We start from the raw sequence: 19,561 nt of genomic DNA, 5'->3' as shown, positions 1-19,561 counted from the left end.
AATTACCTACAACACATACACGAAATTGCTCTAGAACACAGACATTCTCTAAAAAGTGTAAGACAGGATACAGTTATAGGAGGGGGAGTGACCAAGAGGACATACCCAAAATTTTACATTCCTCAACAGTTTAAAGGGTTTAATATAAATATGTTTCACCTATTTCTGTGAAAATAAGCACTCTGTATTTAGTCAGAGATGAAATGAAATTTCCATGATTGTATTTATAGCATTAAGTAGCTTTTCAAACCATTTTGTACACGGGTCTCCATTTTTAAGAGAAGCTGGCACAGGACTGGGATGCTGGCCCTTGTCCAAAAAAGTCCCAAATTGTCCCAGGTAAAAATGAAACCCCATGCTTATGCGAGGCTCCCTGAGCTCTTTCAAAACTGGCAGAACCCACCCTGCAGAATCAATCTAAACCATGGTTCCGAGCCTGCAGCAGGGAAGGGGAAGTGCCAGAAAGTGAAGGAGCAGGGAAGAGTGAGAAAATGTACAGCCAGAAGTAGCACTGGCAAGGTCAGCAACCAGAAATGTTATGAACAGCTTTCAAAAGAGAGCCTGAGATTGGGAGTAGACATTTTTGATATGTGGGAGAAAACACTTGGCTGCACCATTGGTCTGGGCCCCATGCTGTTTTAATCCATGTAACAAATGATATGTGAAGTAGAGCAAAGTCAATGCAGCTTCCAAAATGGGGCATTTTTCAGAAGCAGCAAAATACTTATAAACCAGGAAAAACTTAGGGCGATATTTTTTTACAAAATTACTCTGCACAGTCAATCTATGTTGTAAGTAAGGAATAAAACAGATGAGAACATGGAATTTATCAATGCCAGTAAAAATGGACTTAACCCATCAGCAAATACTTTGCAGGATTTCCTAAATTTTTGTTTGAAAGGGGAAGGTGATCAATTTAAATTAATTTATTATTTTTAATTATCTAACTATCAACACCACTACTAAAGAAAATACATTTAATATCCAGGCACCACTTGAAAGTCAAGCATTGAGAGTCAAACCAGAGATTAAATAACTGCTTACTTTCATGCTTAAAAATGAAACTGTTCTTGAGTGTAGAAAGCCCTCTGTGGGTGATGGGCTACCTCTGTGAAGTGCAGTGTAGAACTACAGTTCAACATTGCAGGTAAGTAAGAAAAATGAGTGGTAATTCAGTGAGTACCTCAGACATGTAATACTTATTCTGAAAGTGCCTCCTACAGCTAAAACTAAGCAATTCATTTAAAACAGGTAAGCTATTTATGTATGATTGGTACCTTCAAACTACTGATTATTTAATCAGTTGTACCATTGTTCTTTGTCCCAAAGACTCATATTGCCTGACTATCTTCTGACCCAGCTCCTTTCCATTCAGCAGAACTGTTGCAGAAGGAGTAACTGAGTATTTACAGACGTAATACTGCCTATTTCATCTATAACTGTTCCCCAGTCAGTTGTTCAGAAAGGATAATACCCATCACTAGATGACAAGCAAGGTCACCACTAGGTTTTGAAGAATGCTGGTCATCTGCAGGCATATTTTGAAAACAACCATTCTTTGTCAAGCTGGAAAAATAAACTTCTTCTGCATTACTTCTTCAGCATGGTAGCTTGCATTCTACCAGAATGATAATTCACATTTGGGATACTAGACAACTTGATATATTAGTGGAGTTAGACGAGTATAATGCTTGCATTGTTCACACATTCTCCTCTGACTCACTGCAAGATTATAAATACCCACCGTAAGGGGAGCTCCACCCAGCGAGGTTTAATCTAATATTTTCTGCTGTTGCAGACCCTTCTACCTTTAAGACGAAACCAAGCCATTAAGGCTTGACTCCACTCTAAGACTTTTTTTTTTTTTCATTTAAGATGATTCACAAAAACTAGCATTACACGGTTTCCTGTAATCTCAAGGCAAAAGGTGTTCTGTAAATGTACTTTGTTTCAAATGTAAGAAACATTAACCACCCACTTCCTGTACTGTTCCCTAAAAGGTTTACAAGTACTGCAGGACTAATCCAATTCTGCCAAAAGCCTGCACTTCTTGCCAAAGAGGGACTCAGTTAATGCTAAATGACTGTACTCTTCACATTAAATAATAGTTGGAAGCTGAAACACAGCAAGGCTTTATAGACCCCTTTTGAAAATATCTGACAAAGTCACAAGTTAATTTATGACAGGAGGCCCCGCAGAAAATTCCCAGGGCCAAGCTCTGCTCAGCTTCCACGGCTGAGTGTGTGTAAGGAAAGGGCAGGGCTGGTGCCAAGAGCTTTCCGAGCCCAAGTAACATATAAGCAGGTCAGTGGAACAAATCTGTTCCTCTTAGTAAGCCACGAAACAAAATAGTGTGTGATGTTCATTTGGAACTTTGCCTTTACTGCAGGGAAATATGCCTGGAAAGGTAACTGCTTCAGTCAAATCAATGTGAATGAAATGTCAATCATTGTCAATACTGAAATTTATACCAGTGCAATCACACCCAAAACAGTGACCACAGGAACGGCACTTGAACTGACACATTTGTGCCTGAACTAACAAACTGGGTATTAACTAATGTTCACAAATCCCTGCAAGCATCTGAGCCCGGTTCGTTTCTAGCAAGCCCAGGGCTTGTGTCCCGGTTTGCTCGTACATCCCCAACATGTCTAAGAATTGAGCAGAAAGTGTCACCTATGTCCCTGTCGATCCCCCTGCCGCCTGAATACACTTTTAAACAGGATACTAAGGAAGCACTGAAATCCTTCTAGGGACGAACTATGCTGGGACACAGCACCCACACGCTAACGAGAACACTCACCGCTAAGAGCCCGGCAGAGCCGGGGGCACGGCTCCGACCCGCGGGACCCGGGCAGGGGCGCTCCGGGCACGGCGGGGCCGAGCGGGGCCGGGGGCGGCGGGCGCAGCCCCGGAGCAGCGCAGCAACGCCCGGGCCCCTCGGGCAGAGCCACGGCCGCGGGTCCGGCCCCCTCCCCCGACCGCAGACAAAGGGCTGAGGCTGCGCCGCCACCCAGCCCAGCGCCTCTCGCCCCAGGTATCCATCCCCTCCTCCCTCCCTTCCTGCCGCCCTCCCTGCCCCGGGCCCCGCGGCAGCCCCCGCGGGCACTCACAGGATGGTGGTCTGGGGGGACACGGCAGGGACGCTCTCCAGCATGAGATGCATGCAGCGCACCGTGGTGCGGAAGCAGAGGCAGCGGCTGGGGCACCACACGCTCCCGCGCTGAGGCGGCGGCTGCGCGGCGGCGGGGGCCAAGAGACCCTCACTGCGGAGCAGCAGCAGCAGCAGCAGGCAGAGCCCGGGGGCGGCCGCCGCCTCGCACCGGGCCATGCTGCTGGGCGCAGGGCGAGGAGGAAGAGGAGGAAGAGGAGGAGAGGGGCTCCTGCAGATCCACGTCGCGCCCGCTCAGCTCCCGGCTGCCGCTCGGGTCGGCGGCGGGGCGATCCCGGCCCCGCGCGGGCTGGAGGAGGGGACGGCGCTGGGCCCGCCCCGGCCGGCGCAGCGATGGAGGGGCGGCCGCCCGAGGGGCTCCGCGCCGCCCTCCGCACGCTCCGGGACCGAGCCGGCCGGGCCGGGGGCCGCCCGCCCCCCGGGCTGCTGCTGCTGCTCCGCCGTGCGCGGAATGGACAGCGTGGGGGTCCCTCCGAGCGGGACGGCACCCTGCGCCTCGGGACAGGAGAGAAGAGAAGGCAAAATGAGGGGACTGGGGAAGGGGAAAGAAAGGGTATGGAGAGGAGAGGAGAACAGAAAGCAAAGAGAAAAGATGAGGACAAACAGATCAGGGAAAGAGAAACCCTTTTGGGAAGAACCAAGTCCAGCAAGCCAATTTCCATTTCTGCCCTGGTTTGAAAACCCACATACACAACCCTTGAACTGTTCACTGTGACTTTGACTTTGACTTTGCTGAGCCAGGACAATCTGTTGGATTTGCCCTGAATTACTTTCTGGTGGTGGTTTTGGGTAGGTGGGTGCAGAGGCAAGGAGGTATGAGATCCACTAGAATGTCACGTAGAGGAATAATGCTTGCAGCCACAGCTGACATGATCTTAACACTTTCTCAAAACAAATCTTGCCTCAAAACAAAACAAAACAAAACAAAACAAACTAGATTGGCTTTGAAATTTCTAACATTGCCCTAAATACTTTGTCATTCTTATGTGATGTCAGTCAGTCCTAAGCAGATCAATACTTTATCATCCACCCTTTGCCTATCCCAGGTGAGCACTGGCACAACATTTCTATGATGACACTAACAGTGATCACAACTAACTAATATGTCTAACAACAACACATTCTCTTATAAATGATGGATGTCAGCACCCCCAGTTCCACCTCAAAAATAAGCCATGGCACTTCTGCAGCATTGCCTGAATCTCTTTTTCTTCAAGAAACGATGTAAAGGCCATTCTTGCCTAAAACTTAACTATAGTAATTCATGGAACGGATTGCTCAGGGAAGTTGTACAATCCCCCTCACTGGAGATAACTGTCTGGATGCAATCCTGTTCTGTGTGCTCTAGAACAGCTCTGTCTGAGCTGGTAGGTTGGACCACATCACTCATTGTGGTACCTTCCAACCTCCTCCACTGTGTGATTCTGTTATTCTGAATCTCACTGTGAAAACCTGTGTTTAGCCCATGAGTCTGGGAATTACTTTTGGACACATTTTTTTTCCTTTTTTAACATCAAGTCAAATACCTCTCATCAAGAAAATCAGACCATGGAAGTCTGCTGTGATGCTGGAAGTCACAAATGGCCCCATAATTAAAATACACTGAGATGATTCATTGTCTTTGACTGTGTTTTCCATGAGTCACTATGCCTCTTTCTCTAAAGCAACAAAACTGCTCCCTTCACCACCCCAGTGGTTAACTGAGAGCCTGTGGGCTCAGTCTGTGTCTGGAGGTAAGGAAGGCTTGCTGACTTGCCATCAGTATGATTACTGATTTTCTAGGGTGGTCAGAGACTCCTAGAAGAATTTTACTGGTTAAGATGGTAAGATTCTACACTTCTACATTGGGTGCATTTCTAAATACTCTTGCAGGGCTGGGCTTAAATCCTCTATTTCAACATCCTAAGTTGCTCAGAAACCATATGCATCCCCATCAGCTGTTTTTCAGCAGAAGATACCAGTCTGAAGTAGAAGAGAATTTACTGAATAATCAGGTTAAAAAGTTCATCACCTCAATGTCAATTCAGCAAGCAGCTGCTATGTTATCACCTCTTCTGCATTTGTAATCAGTGTTGGGATATAAGCATGTCTTAAACTGAAAAATTTATTTGTTTTGTTTTCCTGGTCCAGGAAAACCTCTGACACTTTTGACCCACAAAGTGCAAATGTTGGCACAATTAAGTTTTTGTTGCAGAAATGCCACTCCCATTAGAGCATCTTGGCAGCTGTAAATCTGTCATCCTGCAGTGCCTGTACTGAAAGCAGCAGAACATCTGAGTTTAGATAATTAAACACAATCATAGAGAGATAGCACCAAATTGGGATATTTGCAGCATTTAGGAAAATATGATGACAGTTTACTTTGTGTAATTTTGGTGCTTTATGATGATTTATTTTTCAGAAAAAAGTACATAGTTAAAATTATGTTTTCTATAGGAAATTAAAATTGTTCTGAAAAGTTTTTAGCATTTGGGATCTTGATAGACTATTGTGCTATGCCTCAGAAGTATCTGTGCTATTACACCTGTAATTCTGACAGTGAGAATAAAAGTGCATAGATACTCTAATGGTCCTTAGGCAATTTAGATGTAACATGTGCTATAGCATTCTTGCCATTCAGTTGCCATGCAACTTCCAGGCTCTTGGTGAATATGGTATTGATGCCTCATAAGTCATTTAAGTTAGACTTTTTTTTATGCCCTGTTGAATCCAGAACAATGGGGTGTTATGTTTATAGTTGGACTCAGTGATCTTAAAGGTGATGTTTTCCTAAACAGTTCTATATTTTTATGATTTTAATATTCATTGCATGCTATTCTAAATTGCTGGCAGGGAAGACTTCTGATAAATAAAACTTCCAAATGGTTTTGATATGTGTTTCTATTCTTAGCCAGTTTTTATAGAAGAATTTTTATAAAATGTGCAGGGTCATTTTTGTTGACCTTGCATATAAATATCCATGGGAAATTTGTCTTCTGTTTCCAATTTCTCTATTTGAAGAGTTGACCTAGCAAGAAAGAAAAAGAAAAACAATATGCTGGAAATGAGATATGTTTCTTTCCAAATGCTAGCAGAAATTATTACCTTATAGTTAGATATAGTGTAAATCTCCATTTGCTTTTAAAAGCTTCCTATCCATCTCACAAATTTTGTCAAATACTGCCACTTGCTGGTTTTATTCCATACCAGTAATTTAATTTCATAGATTTTGCTTTGGTGAGGTACTAAAAAAACTTTCTAAAAGATCAAATAGGTAATACTTTTATATTTTGTTTTTCTAAAAATTCAGTATAAGAAATATATACTCAAATCCTCTTCAGTTTAGTTTATATTTCCATGTTAACATTCTATCTTTGGGTATAAAATCAAACATTCTAGACATTTCAACATTCCTTCAGATACCTGACAGTGAAAATGCTTTGCATTGTCTCTAGCAGACACTGAATCATGACCTAGATCATTAATTAGAACCTTTGGGACAATAATAATAGTGAGAGTTAAGAGGACCAGATTGACAAAATCTTGAATGGAGCACCATAGAAATGTATACTTAAAGTATTTTCAGCACAGGGATCTAAAGATTAAAAACATATGATTGTTGATTTTTTTAAAGGCAGAAACAAAACTCAAACTGGTTTTGAAATCACATAATCTTCCTTTTATTTCTATTCTATATGCCAAGTGATTGTCATAGAGTAGCTGGATGGCATGTCAGCAATTATTAAAATTCATAAATTCATAAGCATTTCTCAATTGTCCAGGAAAGCTTTAGGCTATGCTCAGATACATCATTCTTGAAACTCCTCATGCATCTTCACAGCCACATCTGTCAGAGGCAAGGTAACTTCTCTGACCATGGGCATTTGAGGGTTTATGATATCTGCTGGCACAGCAAAGAACATTGAGGATATTGTCTCCAAATACTCACAAATCCTTCTTCCTCTCAGTGGGGATAGTGATGTTGATATCTTTAAAAGCTGCCATTCTCCTTTCCTGAATATAGTATGAATTTCTGGAGGAAGTTATTCCTGCACTGGCTCCATCATAAAAGATGTTCTGTCCAAGTTTGAACAAGAGTGTGCCTAGCTGTGGAATGTGATAACTTTATTTGCCTGGTGACTTGCAGACACCTGAACAAGTGTTGCTAGTTTCTTTATAATAATAAATTCCTGTGATTGACAAAACAAAAGGAGAAGCTTGTCTTCCAAGTTACCTTTGAATCTTCACTTCAACCAGACTACCTGATGCTAGTGAATGTGTTCAAGGAAAGATGCTTACTGTGTCTTAAATCAAACAGTACAACTTACATTTGCTACATATTTCTGTTCTTCCAGACAATGCATTGTAATGTGTCCTCCCTTTCTGTCGGATCTCAAGATCTCAGTCCTGAGGTGCTGAGCCACCGAGACCACCTTGGGGGGCTCAGGAGTCCTGGGATGTTGCCAGAAGTGTCTGGTGGCTGGACTTTGGTCCTACACAGGAGACGACAAGGATGAGGGCTTCACCAGGGTGAATGGTGAAGGGATTAGTTAATTAGAGGGTGAGACACAGGGTTTAGGATTTATGTACAGGGGGGTTTAGAGGAGTAAGATGGAGGAATTGGGGTGTGTCCTGTCCTTCTTCTTCTTCTTCTTCTTCTTCTTCTTCTCTTCCATCTTCTTTGGCCATGGTGGCACTCTTGGATTGGTTATTACTGAGAGTGCACCCAGCAATGAGAATAAATGGTATTGGGGAAAAATGATAAATATTGTACACGTAACAATGGGTATAAAGATACGTGGCTGCCCCGGAGGACGGGACAGTGTGCTCATGGCTGACTGCTGAGCAGATCTCTGTTCGGCTGAAAGAACATCTTTTAGATAAACAATTAATAAACATAAAAACCGAAAGAAGAACTGAAGCCTCTTCTCGTCCTTCGATACGCGGGCTGCCCCAAGGCCACCTCGGGCCTTTCCAGGCCCCTCAAACAGCCGAGATAAACCGGACACTTGGCGTTCCCTGGCGGGCACCACCACCACAACCTTTCGGGAGGGGCAGCACCCTCAAAGCCCTGAAGACCAGAGAGAAGAAGAAAACAAAAAGCCAACAGAGTCTGAAAAAAACAGCAGTCACTGAGGAATCCATCTCTCAGTTTCTGCCGAAGACAATTTGTAGCAGAACAGCCCGGACCGGACCCAGAAAGGTGCCCTGGGACCACCTCTCGTGATCTGCTGGACAGAGACCGAGACCTCCGGACTGCCCTGACGAAAGATTTGGTAAGAAAGCCCGGAAATAAGAACATGGGGGGCACACTCTCCCAGGAACAACGGGAAATTTTGTCCGCCTTACAAGGTGTGACACAAACATACAAAAAAAAAAAATTAGCTCTGGCCTTAAGAAGCCGGGGGGAAGGGCTCTCGAGGAAAGAGGGCAGGAAATAATATTAAAATACCCGGTCCCAAAACCCAGAAACCCCAGAAGACCCCGAAAGCGTCCAAAGGGGGGGAGCAGGGGGGGGAGAAGGGACCGGGGGAGGCGCTTTCTCGCGGCCAGGCTGCAGCGGAGCAGGCGGGGAGCGCGGGTAAAGAAAAAACAAGAGACGCGTGTTCAGATACGGCTTTGCTAAGCTCAGGGCCGGGGGGGCAGCCGCCCCGGGGGCCGGCAAGGTAGCAGAAACGCGCGCGGCGGGCAAAACTCGCAAGAACCCGGGGCAGAATCACAAACCAACGCCAGGGCATCTGACCCATGCAGCGAAATTAGGGGAAATTGTGCAATCCCAGAAAGCTGCCATGCAGAGACGTAGGAGGCGCACGGTTGTGACGCAAAAACCCGGGACGCAGATCGGCCCGAACGCGGCGGGCGCGGGTGCCGGCGGGGGCGGGCTGCACACACTGACGAGGGAAGGCACACACACAGCGTCGGAGGAGGAGGAGACAGAGTCAGGGGCAGACCGAGGGGGGAAAATTCAGAGGCGGAACAAAAAGGGAGAGGGAGAAATTACCTCGGGAGAGACAGGGAGCGGCTCGGAAAGCATGCATGCGCAGAGCGCGGGCGGGGGCGGGCCAGACCCCCGGTGACGTCTCAGGCGAGGAGGGGCCCTCTCCAGACTTGGTGCCTTTGGTAAAAACCCTCGTGGAGTCCAAGCCTCTCCCCTCCTGGGGAGGCTTGTGTGTTCTAACCCTATTGTCAGTTGAATCAAAAACCAGGTAACCCCGGTCTCAAGTGGGCTTGCAAACAGCGACAATCGGCCGAATGAGAGGCAGCTGTGTTCATGACGTGTTCATGGCTCCCAGCCACGGAGCCCGGTGACAGCGCCACCTCGTGGGGGAATGACCAAAGTGCACGACAGGCCAGATCAGTTCGGCAGAGCCACAGTGTTATTTCGTAACGAGTCTGCAACTATGCAGCGATTTTCCTCAACAAGATATAAGAAGAGACGAATACTCAGACAAAAGTCGGGACTCAGACTGCAAAGGATGACTCAGAACGAAAGACTCTGGGGGGTTTTCTCTTTGGGGTCTTGAATGAAAAACATAACAAGGGTTTTGCATAAGAGTGAGGTCATGAGTTTCATGAGGCTTAGGTGCATCATCCTTTTCATCCATTGCAATAGGCAATGGGGCAAATTTACCTATTACAGAGAAAAACTGACAAAGGATCATGGATTGACCAGCTGGTAGATTTCTTTGACATCTCTCCCATTTGGAGAGGAATTTTAAGGGTAGGATTTTGACATTTCTCCCATTTGGAGAAGAATTTTAAGGGTAGGATTTTATGTTTTAATAGTTTAAGGTTTTATGTTGTAATAGTTCTCCTAATCCTCATCCTTGTCGTCCCAGGTGCCATGAATCGGATTGTAAAAAAGGTTTTCTTGGTGCAAACAGAAAGGGGAGATGTCGGATCTCAAGATCTCAGTCCTGAGGTGCTGAGCCACCGAGACCACCTTGGGGGGCTCGGGAGTCCTGGGATGTTGCCAGAAGTGTCTGGTGGCTGGACTTTGGTCCTACACAGGAGACGACAAGGATGAGGGCTTCACCAGGGTGAATGGTGAAGGGATTAGTTAATTAGAGGGTGAGACACAGGGTTTAGGATTTATGTACAGGGGGGTTTAGAGGAGTAAGATGGAGGAATTGGGGTGTGTCCTGTCCTTCTTCTTCTTCTTCTTCTTCTTCTTCTTCTCTTCCATCTTCTTTGGCCATGGTGGCACTCTTGGATTGGTTATTACTGAGAGTGCACCCAGCAATGAGAATAAATGGTATTGGGGAAAAATGATAAATATTGTACACGTAACAATGGGTATAAAGATACGTGGCTGCCCCGGAGGACGGGACAGTGTGCTCATGGCTGACTGCTGAGCAGATCTCTGTTCGGCTGAAAGAACATCTTTTAGATAAACAATTAATAAACATAAAAACCGAAAGAAGAACTGAAGCCTCTTCTCGTCCTTCGATACGCGGGCTGCCCCAAGGCCACCTCGGGCCTTTCCAGGCCCCTCAAACAGCCGAGATAAACCGGACACCTTTCAAAGGTACAGTTTGTTACATGCAGGAAATGGACCTTGCCTACCCCTTATCTGATATTTAGCAAAATAAACCATAAGCTTGGTTTTTTACCAGCTGCGCAATAAGGATGTATTAGACCTAATTCCTTTGGTTTGATTCCACACAACTCTCACAGGTAACACAGTAGAGGTATAAAACTTACCAACCTGCACTGGCCAGTGAAGCCAGGCTTGAAAAATAGCACAGGAGGAGAAACTGTTTTTATCCTTCTGGCTTTTTTAATTATATGCTAAGAAAAATACTGAATAAAATAAATAATATTAAGCTCTGCTTTAGCAAGCCACTTAAAATGCCGAGAAACATGGCCAGCCAACATATAATGGAAGAGTTTGCCTCTGATGATAAATAAAAATAAGAAAACTCCCCTGAAGAGACTTTCCCAAAGGAAAATGTACTTGAACCAATGAGCTCCTGTTTTCCCACAGAGTAATTTTCCTTAATATCAGCATAGCGGGAAATTGGGTGTTATTAGTTTAATCCCTCGACTACACTGAGGAAATACCTCACCCAGAAGAGATTCCAGGCTATGATTTGTTCTGCAGCTGTGCCTGGAGGCCTCAGAGGATCAGAGCCACCAGCCACATGTTTACAATCATAAATAAAACACAATGCCCTTGCTGAACACAGACAAATGCTGTGACATTGTGCCCACTTCCCAGTGGGTACTGGGCTGATCCTGGGCACCCGGAGCCCAGGGGCCTGGCTCTTGGGGTGCTGGGACAATCTGGGAAGAGCAGAGCTGGTCCCTGGGCAGAGGGAGCTGCTGTGGGGAAGGCCACAGCCCCTGTGAGGGCAAGCAGACCGTCTTCTAAACAAAACTGCCATTTCCAGCCCCATCCCCACAGCCCTGCCCACACATCCCAGGGCTGTGCCGGACGCTGGTTCCCCCATGGGGCTGATCCCAAGCCCATTCCATATGCCCATGGCAGGAGGGACAGGCCCCAGCCATAGGCATATGGAATTCTAGGAAGGATCCTGGAGGCAGTGCTGTTCAACTCTCCAGAGCAGTGTAGATGTTTTCTGATCTCAATTTTAAATGAATGAGCATAATCAGGATAAACAGAGGCAGCAATCAAAGGAGGAGGCTTTCTGCCACAGCTGGTACAGGTGAGGTGCCACCTGTGAGGAAGGACACATCCTCTTCTGCCTTGCCAGATCAAAGGGGATGACAAAAAGCTAGAAGAAGGAACACCAAGATGCCCAACGGCCTTGAGTACATGACTGTGAGCATAGACTGAGGGATCTGGGCTTATTTCATCTGGTGAAGTTGGGTTAAGGTTGTGATCCAACAGCAATCTGTGACACTTGGAAGAGAAAGTACCAACTTTGATATAACAAAGCAATTTTTTGCAGTGGCAGATGATATAGGTGTAATGGTTATAAATTGCAGTTTGAGAAATTTAGGTTAGATGCTGTGTAAAAATACTTTTTTCTAGGGTGGCAGTGTGGCACGAGCACAGGTTACATGGTAATGCTGGGAATCCTCTTTCTGAGAGATTCTCAAGATTTGATTAGACAAAGCCATGGCTGCTATGAGACATTGCTGGCAATAGCCCTTACCTCAGCAGGAGGCTGGCCAAGAGGTCTTCAGACATCCCCTCCAGGCATCATCTGTTTTTTTCATCACCTGACTTACCCTTTGGCAATGACACCTCACTGTTAACAACTGCTGAGCTTGGGTGACCCGCTTGGGCAAGATGCCTCACAAGCTTAAAGGGTGAGTCATGAGCAACTTCACCAAAATGACACAATCTAGGACAGGAATGGTCTGATCTTTTCATCATGACCTTAGCTTCCAGTGAAATGCAACAGTTTGTCTGGAGCAAAATCATTTTACCATAGTTTGATTGCAGCAATAGTTTAACAAAGGTCCTTGGAAAATCAGAAGTAATGCAGGACATTCAGAAGAATATCTATTTTTCCATATAGATGTTTGTATTTAAAAACAGAAAGATGCAGTTTCTCAAACTTTCAGGTCAAATACCAAGGTGCACCAAGAGGCAAGAGGGTGTGTTCAGCTAGGTTGTCTGAGGCTGAGGCTATCACAGACCTCCCTTAATTCATCCATGCTTTCCAGGCTGATCAAAGCCAGTATGACTGTTCAGCCAGGGTGGGCCAGCTCAGTCCTGTTCTCTCCCTAAGGGCACTTTCAGTGTCCTCTAATTGCTCCCCCGATTGACTAATTGGTGTTTGATCTTCCTCCTCTAGTCACCTTTGATGTTCTGTTGTTTGTTACAGTCTCTGGTTAGAATTAAGCAATTTTAGACAGTAAGACAGTCCTGTGAACGGGAATGCAGACAAATAATTACTAAAAAGAGAACAAAACAAAACAATGTTCTTTGCCCCAGGGCATTGTCACAATGTCAGTGAAATCGGGGGATCTTGATTTGTAACTCAGGTATCATCACCAAAATATCACACTTGCAGCCGTGCTCTTTCCTGTTGGCTCTTGAATTTATAATGACCTGCCAAGGCAAAACAGCCATTCCACATACAAAGCTTAGATAAGAGTAAGAATAACAGAGTGTGCTAAATTAGTAAATGGAGAAAAAAATTCACTACTAAAACCTGTAGTAATATGGGCACCTTTTGCAGGCAAATCAATGTAATGTACAATTCTCTTCAGTTGCACAGATAGCAATCTTATTCTCCACAATCCTTGCTGTACATGTTCCACTGGCCTCCACTCATCTGTTTGTCCCATCTCATCCACAAAATGGACATTTGGCTGCTTCAGTTCCTTTCTCTCTTTTTGCATAGCTTGGGGAAAGCATAATTTGTTCCCATCCAATTCTGACGGAAAGTAGCAGTATCTTCAAAATATGAGTTATGGCTCTATTATTTATCCTTATTATTTGAAAGTTAGGTGGAAGAATTTTAGAAAATTATCAAATTTTATATTTTTTCTGCTGATTTTTTCGGATTTTGTTTGCTTTTCTTTCATTGCCAATTCTCATTCTATTCTCATTCTCATTTTTCTAGCAGAACAGCCAAAACAGCTCTTAGGTAGTAATAAGTTTGAAACAGACAAGATTGTTGTTTGATTTTTAATTGCTTTTCTGTTGTTGTTGTTTCATGAAAAAAGCAAAATATTTGAAAACCCCAGTGCAATTAAGATGTCCTGTTCTGCAGAGAAACAGATCACAAGAGACCTTGTCCTCATTAACAAGTATCTATTAAGAAGCTGGCAGCTGGCAGGCATTTTAGTACAAAATACTAGCTTTTAAATGGAAAAAAAAAATCCCTGTATCATTTGTAAGACCAATATGAACAACATACTTCTAATATTTATTTGCAACTTTTTTCAGAGGCACCAGAATTGAAAGGACACAGTCATTATTTTTCCATTTAAAATTTAATTTACTTTATTTTTTCATCCTTCTTCATGCTTTCCGTGTCGCTTCTCTTCAATGCACAAAGTTTTTAGGTCTTAGATTAAAAACCAAAACATTAGAAGAGCGACTCCCAATTCCATTTCTATTTTTGAGTGATGAGGTTCATTTTATTTGACTCTTATAAATTTGTGTTATTGAAAAATACCAAGAAAGGTGAACCCTGTGGCACAAGGGTCATGCCTTTGTGCGAGTGCAGGGCCCCAGAGCAGGCAGTGTTTGAGAGACTTGGAGCAGAGAGCTGGAGTTCCTTCTCAGAGAAGGTTTGGGGAGCCCCCTAGGACCAGGGGACACAAGCCAGGACTTACCCAATGGCACAGAACACTGTTGGTTAGCTTGGAAGCAAGGACATGCTTGCAAGGAGCTTGTGAGAACACCTGAAAAATCTTTCTATTTCTCTTCCAGCTGCTTAAAAAAAAAACTCCTCGACTTTTGTTAAAAACCTGTCTTTTTCTATGTTTAAAATAGTTTTGGTCTTCTTTTGGAAAAGAATTCTTAGGCAGATTCTTTTCAAAGCCTGCTCAGGGCCTTGCCACACTCACATTTTGCAGTCCTGCTCATTACAGTCATACTTCTTCTTGACTGCAGTGAGATTTGCAGAAAGAACACTTGGAACATTTAAAACAGATCATTTAATAGATGAGTACTGTTATGAGTATATATGCTGCTATATGCCATTATTGGTGGCATATATACTTAACCTTTTTGTTTTACCTTTTTTTATTTTACCTTTTATCTATGTTTTATCTAAATTTACCATTTTTATTTTGCCTTTTATCTATGGATTTGTTTGTCATGAATGTTTAACTGTGTATCAGATTCCTTAGGAAATAGTGGGTGAATTCAAATGGCAGCTCAAAAAATCAAGGTAAAAGCAAGGTTTATCCAGGATTTTCAAAGGGAAGCATGTGAGAACAATGACTTCCCAAGGTGTTGATCATCTCTGTTCAGACAGCTGCTGATCATGTGTGGACAAGATGCACCATGGAATGGTTTTCATGATCCCTATCTACAGATGAGATCACCTCCTCTGCAGTGCTAGCAGCCTCGCCTGAGCCAGCACATCCAAGGAGAGGTGCAACCTTTGCCATGAATATTGCTATCACTTCTTGCTTGTTTACCCACCTACCCTGAAAAAGTCCCTTTTCATGCCAGTCAGTTCAAAATGGCTTATAATTATACATTCCCAAAAGTTATGGCTACAAAAACTTAGCAGTTCTGCTGATACTGCAGTATCTGTTTTTAGACATACCACATTTTGCTCTTGGTTTTAAGTATTTTGTATCAGCTGTCCTGCAGTAAATGCTATTTCTTAAAAAAGATAATTCCTTTCTCTCTCTTGGAATGAATTATTCTTCCAGACAGTATGCTCTAGACCTTACTCATGGAATAGAAATTCAGCTTAAGTAATTTTCAGAAATTGTCCTCACATGCATTCTGATAACAATAGATGGTACAAATGAGAAGGAGTGAAATAACTACAAGGGAATTTTCAGAAGATAATTTTTTTTGTAAAGGACCATATAACTAAGCAGATGAAAATCAGAGAAATTGGCACCTGATAGAAAGAAGTTTCTCTTGAATAAGCTTGAATTGGTTAAATTAGCTGCTATTACTGTTACCATGCCATGTTCCCAGGAGGAGCAGCAAAACTAGATTTTACTGTGAACTTTTCTCTCTTGTAGTTTTCTGAAAGTGTTAGTGATATAAAGAAAAAATTCTTTTTTGGTCCAAGAGGTATAGCGCAGAAAGGGCTCTTCATTTTTTCTTAGGAAAATAGAGTTTTGGGGTATCAGCATTTTTAATCGGAGATTAACTCCACATATGTATCCGGGAACATGGACATGAGAGATAAATAGGTGTCATGTCATGTGTAGTCAGAAGAGCTGAAATATTGATTTTTAGCAATAAAGGTTAGATATTACTGATATCTGAGCAAGACCTTACTTCTGTCTAGGCCTGAACATGTTGGTGGATGTATTAACAATAATCTGCTTGAATATGAATGTGGCTCACACATCTTGGACATCCATCTGGGCAGACTCCCAGGGCTCCAAGGCATGTATGTGGATTTTGTGAAGTAGCACACTTCACAATTAAGCATTATATGCACATGTGCACACACTAGTCTTTCATGTTAGTGTTAGAAAAAAAAAGAAATTTTCAGTTTCATGCACGTAGAGAATCTCCTTAAAATGTCTCAAGCAAGGACAAGGTGGTCCATACAGAAAACAATTTCTGTCTGAAAATCTGTTTTCATTTTGTTAACATTTCCTTAATGTGTAAATCCAGTAATGACTTCCATTCTCTCATTATAAAGGCCATGGTCAGTGAAGAACTGAATAAAAGCAATTCCAGATGTTAGAATGGTCAGTAAATAGCTTGTTCTTTATAAGCCATTGTCATGGTTTGAGCCTGGCACAGAGCCAGTGCCCCCATGAAAATGCCCTCACCCTGGTGTCTGCTATGAGATGTGACCAGGAATAAGCAAAACAGGCTCCAGCTTAAACATAAAGAACACTTTATTACCTAAACTACAGGAAAATAGGGAAAAACTATAAGGAAAAGGAAAAAGAAAAATTGAAAACCTTACAAAAAACCACTTTCCTCCTCCCCACTACCTGAATTTCCCAATCCGATACATTCTCCCAAATCACCAACTGCCCAGCCTGGCACCACACTTTAGTATACTCAAACTTCAGTTCATGAAGAGGAGAGGAGTCCTTCTTGTTCCATAGGCTTCCCCTGGAAACACACTGAAACCTCGTGTGCTTCCATGTCACTCGGCACCGCCCGGAAAAAGTCCTTTTGCCGCTTGTGACATCTTCCTTCCATGCCCAGTGCTCTCACCACCGTGCATGGACTAGAGCTGCTTTTAGGGTTGTCTTTTAAGGATGCCTTGTCTCACTCCAAAAAGGCACAGTCTCTGCTTTGGGACATCTGTCCCCCCCCTATTTTTCCAACCCCCTGGGGCCGGGGGGTCCCCACGATGAACCCTCCTGGTTCTGAGGCACTGCCTCCCCCTAAGTGCAGTCTCTGTGTCACAGGAACAAACTGAGTCCATGGCCACAAGAAAAGTCCAGCCAAAAGGCCACTCCAAATCATCTCTCCCCATTCAATCATCTCCACGTTCTTCGGGCCAGGTCCTTGTCTCATCTCATCTCCTATCTCCCTTCTTATTCAGCTTCGAGGAGGATTAGCATTTTTGCAAGGCCCCAATCATGAAAGAAAGGGGTTAAAACTTTTAGTCTCTGTCTGTCCCGGAGCTGCGGCACTCCCACACACGCTGCCGCTCCGGCCAGGCACTCTTCTCCCCCTCCTTCTCCTCCTGGGCCGGCTGCTATCACATTTGGTGTCGCCGGCTCTCCTCTCTCCCTCCTGGGGAGGGGGGGGGGAATGTCTGCCCGATGTCTCTTGGGGCTCCTCCACCCTTCCATCCTCGAGGGCCTTCTCACCCCCATCTCTGTCCAGGCCCCGGGCCTACCGCATGGCTGCCCCTCCCCCGCCCAGCAGCAGCGGCTGGACAGGGGAGGGAGATCCGACTTCTTCTCCTCGACGTCCCAAGAGAGCCTGCCAGGGCCAGAGCTCTGCTTTTTAACCCCTGTGTATTCTCGGAGGTGTGTCCAAACCCCACTGGCTACACCAGGTGCCAGTATCAAACTCTCGAACATCCATTGGTTTGACCACAGCATCCCAGAATTCCCACTTCTTCCTGGTCAAACCACCACAGCCATATTATTTTCTAGCTCCGTACTGTTCAGATACCATTGAATTCAGCACATTTACTTCTATTAATTGAAATAACAAACCAATTAAAAAATAACCACAGCCATCTCATAATCACTACCAAAAAATGGAAAAAACATACTGCCTTTTGAATTGTTCCTATTACAAGTACTGGATAGATATAAATTTATGCCTCACTTTCTGTTGTAGTGTGTTGTTAAGTTTCTTGTGTTATTCCCCCAGTTTATGTATTGTTCTCCCCTATTATGTGTAAAATGGTTTCGTTCCCCCAGTTTTTCCCGCCAGTGCTAGCCTGTCAGTTAAGTTGCTATAGTAACCGCTATTCATAGTTGCCGATATGTAATTGCTCCTCCCCTGGTTTCCCTTATAAGTGAAAGTTGTTTCCTCCCTGGGTCCAGTCAATCACTCCCTTTCTCCTCCCAGGTTTCGAGAACCTTCTCCTCTCTGGAGATGGTGGTTGGCTGGGGTCCCAGGACACCTCCTTTACCTTTTGATTATTGGTCTCCATGGAGTGTCAGTTCTGTGAAGTTCATCCCCTCACCTGTCCCGATTGGTTCCGCCTGTACCCACCCCCCTCCTTTATAATCCTGTTTCACCCCCTATGAAAAAACTTTTTCCCGGTTGGTTTCCCCGCGTTTGGATCCCGCAACACCTTCAATAAACCGATGTTTAACCCCCGGGAAATGGTCAGCTCCGTTCCTCTCCAATACCAGCGGTGTAAGCCAGTCCGCAGCCAGCACAGCCCGAGGCCATCAGACGCCGAAGGGTGCTGGCCAGGAATTGCAGAGGGGCGTCGGCCTTTCGCCCACAGCTAGTCGGACTCTAAACTTCGGGCCACATATGCCCTCCTCTGCAACTTTCATAACAAATAACCACAGGAAAGGATCTAAACCACAAGTGTTCCCTAAAGCACAGTTTGAAGCAGTTAGTGCTGCTGTCACCCCAGTGAAGCCTTTGCTGCAGCTGCTGCTCTCCCCAAAGCTGCTGCAGGTATTGATGCCCCTGGGACCGCTCGGTGCCGGCAGCCCCAGAGCCACGGGCGAGGGAACAGCAGGACAAGCAACACCAGAGGAGCCAGAAGCAAGGGAAGTCCTCCAGTGAGGCTTGATCTGACAAGATCTGACAAAGATAACCTGGCCTGAGGTTCTGTCCTTCAGGGGGATATTCACTTTCTGTCAAATGGAAAGTGGGTGCTTGAGCAAAGTAACAGGTACCCACAAATGCAGGTCGTCTGACATAAGGAGTGTTTCAGGGCTGAAGAAAGAAACTTCATCAGTCACCTCCACAGCACTGCTGGTTGCTCCTCAGACATATGCTCAATGTCAGTGTGTGCAGCTCTAATGTTTGGTGTGCAGTAGGAGACAGGTGTTAGTGAAGCAGTTTGACTTTTCAGTCTTAAGAGTTTCTTATTTTCAGATCACAAAAGCCAGACTCATCTAAAGCTAATTTGAGGTTAAACCTTCTCTCATTGGCTGCCTGAATCATGTAGCAAAAGTATCAAAACCTTTGGACGGGGCAGAGTCCAGGGCATAATGCAAAGACAAGGAATAAGTGCAAGTATCAATGGGTGAATATCAGAAAAACTTAATTGCTTCTGAGAAACACCCACTTGGCATGTCTGTGGCACCCTCTAGCTCCACTGTATCCTGCATTCTTTTCCTTCTCGAAAGGGCTGTGCATTATCCCATCACGAGTGTTCCTATATTTTT

General features: G+C 44.6%; 1 protein-coding gene across 2 annotated transcripts in view; it reads right to left on the bottom strand.

The window, feature by feature from the left end:
* Nucleotides 1-3,487, bottom strand: part of PXDN (peroxidasin) — an 82,877-nt gene extending 79,390 nt beyond the window's left edge. For both annotated transcript variants that reach the window (XM_005487240.4, XM_026793583.2), the window contains exon 1: nucleotides 3,114-3,487. In XM_005487240.4, coding sequence (XP_005487297.1) covers nucleotides 3,114-3,331 — 218 coding nt within the window. In that variant the 5' untranslated portion in view covers nucleotides 3,332-3,487. The remainder of the gene's footprint in view (nucleotides 1-3,113) is intronic.
* Nucleotides 3,488-19,561: the final 16,074 nt, after the last annotated feature.

The sequence above is a fragment of the Zonotrichia albicollis genome, chromosome 3 (genome assembly GCF_047830755.1).
Source record: "Zonotrichia albicollis isolate bZonAlb1 chromosome 3, bZonAlb1.hap1, whole genome shotgun sequence".
NCBI classification, from domain to species: Eukaryota; Metazoa; Chordata; class Aves; order Passeriformes; family Passerellidae; genus Zonotrichia; species Zonotrichia albicollis.
Note: the sequence above shows the minus strand (reverse complement) of the source record. Positions and strands in the feature narration are given on the sequence as shown.